General features: G+C 37.4%; 1 protein-coding gene across 1 annotated transcript; it reads left to right on the top strand.

The window, feature by feature from the left end:
• The first annotated feature begins 870 nt into the window (after positions 1-870).
• On the top strand, positions 871-3,356 carry LOC116366297 (gamma-crystallin S-1-like). Its single transcript, XM_031818478.1, has 3 exons — positions 871-897; positions 2,543-2,785; positions 3,090-3,356. The coding sequence occupies exons 1-3, from the start codon at positions 871-873 to the stop codon at positions 3,354-3,356; spliced, it is 537 nt and encodes a 178-aa protein (XP_031674338.1).
• The last annotated feature ends 2,715 nt before the right edge of the window (positions 3,357-6,071 follow it).

Raw genomic sequence — 6,071 nt, 5'->3', positions numbered from 1 at the left:
CCCAAGCAAACTAGCTCAAATTGGATAGCTACTTCCAAACACGAATTACCAGTTTACTTGCCGTAGCAGAGCTGGTTAGGCTGTTTACATATTATCTTGAGCGTTCTTGACTAACTATTACTTTTTTTTGCCCCTACGTTTACTGACACCAGTCATATTCAGCAGTTCAGCAATTCATCAGTTATTCTGCGCTCTGACACACTCAGACGGAGAGTGCTCTGAAATCGGAGTAGTTAGCCAGAGGGAATTTGCGAACGTAAGATCTATGCTAACTGTATAACAGTCGTTAAAGTTTTTGTTAGCTAACCAAATGACTGCATCTTTAGCTGTGTATAGCCACTGAAAAACGATGAGGGGAAATACACAGTCACTCACCCACTCCTCCAATGACATGACATCCTCCTAGCAGCTAGCTAGCTAGCTAAAGTTAGGCTCTGTGTTTTTAGCTTGCAACATAAATAGATGTGCTAGCCTATTAGCCAGGTTATGACTGACTTGTGATCACTTCCCTTGCTAGTTTAATTGCATTGACATTCCCATTATATTAATCATGCATTGAACTGCATCCATCTATTCTGCCAACAATGCCTTAGTGTACATTATGGAACCTATATAACCTATTTTTTAAACCTCTTGCTGCCTGTAGATGATCATCTGGTGAAACTAGCATGTGAATATATTTCACATGTTTTGCACATGATTTCTCTATTGTACTACTAGTAGTGTAGTGGAGGAGTACACTACTTTGATACGCATCAGTAGGGATTAAGAAGTGAGTATAAATAATGCCCAATAAAAGAAAAGTGGGTATACGGTTTATACCTGTGTGTATCCTCCACTACCACCACTGGCTCTTTGTGTTTTACAAAAATGACACTCTCCTACATCAGTGTGATAGTATTACGGTTGTGGTCCTTCCAGAATCACCAACCTGTCACATACTGAAGGCCTATAGCGGTTTAATGTGCTGACTGAATGGAAGCTGATAATTAGGAGTTTTATGTGCTGACTGAATGGAAGCTGATAATTAGGAGTTTTATGTGCTGACTGAATGGAAGCTGATAATTAGGAGTTTTATGTGCTGACTGAATGGAAGCTGATAATTAGGAGTTTTATGTGCTGACTGTATCCCCGACACTGAGACAAGACTGAGACACTCAACATGTGGTCTTAAGCCCTCTCGAGTACTACAAGACTGATATCTGGTGTGTTACATTGTCTCACATTAGTTTGGGGCGAGACTTTTTTTTTAACAGGTAGTGACAGTGGCTGGGTAAACAACCCAAAGCATGTACTGCAGTCTCTCCTTCTCCTTGTTCATAACCTGATTTCAGGGTACCACAACACATTTGTAATTTTGAAATGTGTTGGTGAACTATCCCTTTAAGAGGGGTTATAGACATCATAAGCACCATCAGCAGTGTCAAAAAGATGCACATGAATAGTCCTGTTGTGCAGACCAGACCTGTTGTCCTGTTATGGAGACTAGACCTCTTGTCCTGTTGTGGAGACTAGACCTCTTGTCCTGTTGTGGAGACCAGACCTCTTGTCCTGTTGTGGAGACCAGACCTCTTGCAGGTTCTTTGACAAATGAAAAAGGATGGGCCCTGACCCAAAACATTTGATATCAAACCAATGTCCTCTAGTGCCCTTGTTTTGGTCAGCATGGTGTACGGTATAAAGAAACCAATGTCCTCTAGTGCCCTTGTTTTGGTCAGCATGGTGTACGGTATAAAGAAACCAATGTCCTCTAGTGCCCTTGTTTTGGTCAGCATGGTGTACGGTATAAAGAAACCAATGTCCTCTAGTGCCCTTGTTTTGGTCAGCATGGTGTACGGTATAAAGAAACCAATGTCCTCTAGTGCCCTTGTTTTGGTCAGCATGGTGTACGGTATAAAGTGCATTTGGGATGGTTTGCACTTTCCATTTGTCTTTGTTTGTAGATCGGGGCATCAGTGCTTCTGAACAATGTGATGAGTCTGGATTTGAATTACTGATTGAATTATATCCAATTCAAACAGTGCTAAGTAACCATGTGCTTGCGTTTGTTGTCCTGGCTGCATATAAAGAGAATATTGGTGGAGCTTGGTGGTTTAATGTATCACGCCTGGCCTACTGATAATTAACCATGGAAAAGGTTGATTAATTATTAATATTGATTAAGCGATCACATGAAGTTATTGATGAAGCTATCACATGAAGTTATTTATTAAGCGATCACATGAAGTTATTGATTAAGCTATCACATGAAGTTATTGATAAGGCTATCACATTAAATTATTGATAAAGTTACCACATTCAGTTATTGATAAAGCTGTCACAAAGTTATCCAAGTTATCATACAGTATAACTCTATAGTAAGTTATATACAAACTGCATATGTCATTGAAGTTGCAGAGAAACTCATAATATGTATTATACAACGGGTGGGTCTAATCCTGAATGCTGATTGGTTAAAACCGCATACCAGCTGGTGTCTATTCTACAAGTTACCACAGGCTTCTCAGGAATTATCACTTAATTATATGATGTTTGGTGTCAGATCACCTTCTACGAGGACCGGAACTACCAGGGACGGTACTATGAGTGTGACAGTGACTCCAGCGACCTGCACACCTTCTTCAGCCGCTGTAACTCAGTCAGGGTGGAGGGGGGATTCTGGGTGGTGTACGAGAGGCCCAACTACATGGGCTTCCAGTACGTGCTGACCCCTGGAGAGTACCCTGACTACCAGCGCTGGATGGGATTTAATGACACCGTCAGGTCCTGTCGCATCATTAGGAATGTGAGTAGAGTGGATGGATGGACAATATGAGACTTTTTGAAAGAGTTCATACGGAATAGAGAAGTATAACCAACCTGTAATCATTATACCCAGGTTAGCACCACACTTACAGAGCTTGTTCCTAACAAGACCTTACCACCCTACTGTAAATGTATTTTACATGTCTGACTGTGCAGCAGTTATTGTTCAGCCATAAAGGGGCAGGTCAAGATATCATTTTTTTTATTTAGATGGTCATATCTTCCCTAAAAAAACAAATGCTTTAACATTTAGTTCTTGTTGTGATTCTGTTTCCTGACTCCAGGTGGGCAACTCGTGGAGAATGAAGCTGTGGGAGAAACCTAACTTTGAGGGCCAGAGCATGGAGGTGGCAGACAACATGCCCTCCTTCCAGGAGCGCTGGCACAGCCGCGAGGTGAACTCCTGCAAGGTGTTCGAAGGTGCCTGGGTTTTCTTTGAGCATCCCAACTACAGGGGGCGCCAGTACCTGCTGGAGAGGGGAGAGTACAGACGCCACACCGAGTGGGGGGGCATGCAGGCCAACGTGGGCTCCATCCGCTGTGTCAAGTAGTACGGCACGTCACCACCAAGGGTTGAGGATGTGCATCATTGTGTGTAAGAAGTACAAATAAAGTTGTGTTGAAAATCTAAAAAAACTTCTTCTTCACAATATGAGCACAATATTCAGGCTTGAGTGATAGATATGGGCTGAATCTCATTCCTTTATTTTGGTCCTGACCATAGATTTTCGTGACAGTTGTAGTCCGAATTCAAAACCTGGGCTGCATGAGGTAACACTTTACTTAACAGCGATAGGTGTAATGCTTTGTGATGCAGTTCCAATGCATAGTAAGATGTGTCATAGGCTCATTATGACACCCGTGGGTCTTCATATAACGATCCTGTCAAAATAACAGCTATTATCAGCTCAAAATCTCGCGGAGAAACAACATGTAGATGCTACTTAAAAAGCATTGGTTGTTAGTTGTCACCCAAATTGGTTGTCACCCAGAAGGGTTAAAGACATTTTTTTAAGTTTTAACCAAAACAATGGTCAGAGGTTACCAAGCATTACAGTTGAGCTAGGTCCCTGTTCCAGGATCATGGGACTGTAGATGCACCACCACTAAAGAAAGAAAATGTAAATACAGGGCCTTCGGAAAGTATTCAGACCCCTTGACTTTTTACAGTCTATTATGTTACAGTCTTATTCTAAAATTGATTACATTTATTATTATTTTTCAATCTACAACCAATACCCCATAATAACAAAGCGAAAACAGTTATTTTTTGTTTACATTTTTGCAGATGTACCTTTTTACATAAGTATTCAGACCCTTTGCTATGAGACTCGAAATTGAGCTCAGGTGCATCCTGTTTCCATTGATCATCCTTGAGATGTTTCTACAACTTGATTGGAATCCACCTGTGGTAAATTCAATTGATTGGACATGATTTAGGAAAGGCACACACCTGTCTATATAAGGTCCCACTGTTGACAGTGCATGTCAGAGCAAAAACCAAGCCATGAATGAATTGTCCGTAGAGCTCGGAAGCAGGATTGTGTCGAGGCACAGATCTGGGGAAGGGTACCAAAAAATGTCTGCAGCATTGAAGGTCCTCAAGAACACAGTGGCCTCCATCATTCTTAAATAGGAGAAGTTTGGAATCACCAAGACGCCAAAGGTGCTTTAACAACGTACTGAGTAAAGGGTCTGAATACTTATGAATAAGAATTAGCAAACATTTCTAAAAACATGTTTTTGCTTTGTCATTATGGGGTATTGTGTGTGGATTGATTAGGAAAGCATTTTTTAAAATACATTTTAGAATAAGTGTCACGGATTCCCCCCGTACTGCTGCTCATTCCGTTCACCAGTTCCAGAGGTCTATGTCACCGGCCTTCTAGGCGTCACTGAACTGTCTGTGATTTATTTAGAATTGAAGGCATACTTAACCAGCATGGCTACCACAGCATTCTGCAGTGCTATGCAATCCCATCTGGTTTGGGCTTAGTGGGACTATCATTTGGGACATTGACCCAACACACCTCCAGGCTGTGTAAGCGCTAGAGGAGAGAGAGAGATGGAGTGCTGCATCAGATGACCTGGCCTCCACAATTACCCGACCTCATCCCAATTGAGATGGTTTGGGATGAGTTGGACCCCAGAGTAAAGGAAAAGCAGCCAACAAGTGTTCAGTATATGTGGGAACTCCTTCAAGTCTTTTGAAAAAGCATTCCTGGTGAAGCTGGATGAGGGAATGGCAAGAGTGTGTAAAGATGTCTTCAAGGCAAAGGGTGGCTACTTTGACGAGTCTAAAATCGAAAATATACTTTTTTTGGTTACTACATGATTCCATATGTGTTATTTTATAGTTTTAATGTCTTCACTATTATTCTACAATGTAGAAAATAGTAAAAATAAAGAAAAACCCTTGAATGAGCAGGTGTGTCCAAACTAATGACTGGTACTATATATAATATATTATATATAGTACCAATAATATATATATTATATATAGTACCAATAATATATATATTATATATAGTACCAATAATATATATATTATATATAGTACCAATAATATATATATTATATATAGTACCAATAATATATATATTATATATAGTACCAATAATATATATATTATATACAGTACCAATAATATATATATTATATATAGTACCAATAATATATATATTATATATAGTACCAATAATATATATATTATATATAGTACCAATAATATATATATTATATATAGTACCAATAATATATATATTATATATAGTACCAATAATATATATATTATATATAGTACCAATAATATATATATTATATATAGTACCAATAATATATATATTATATATAGTACCAATAATATATATATTATATATAGTACCAATAATATATATATTATATATAGTACCAATAATATATATATTATATATAGTACCAATAATATATATATTATATATAGTACCAATAATATATATATTATATATAGTACCAATAATATATATTATATATAGTACCAATAATATATATATTATATATAGTACCAATAATATATATATTATATATAGTACCAATAATATATATTATATATAGTACCAATAATATATATATTATATACAGTACCAATAATATATATATTATATATAGTACCAATAATATATATATTATATATAGTACCAATAATATATATATTATATATAGTACCAATAATATATATATTATATATAGTACCAATAATATATATATTATATATAGTACCAATAATA

This window comes from Oncorhynchus kisutch, unplaced genomic scaffold (assembly GCF_002021735.2).
Source record: "Oncorhynchus kisutch isolate 150728-3 unplaced genomic scaffold, Okis_V2 scaffold1423, whole genome shotgun sequence".
Classification (NCBI taxonomy): Eukaryota; Metazoa; Chordata; class Actinopteri; order Salmoniformes; family Salmonidae; genus Oncorhynchus; species Oncorhynchus kisutch.
The sequence above is the reverse complement of the archived record's forward strand: the minus strand, read 5'-3'. Positions and strand labels throughout refer to the sequence as shown.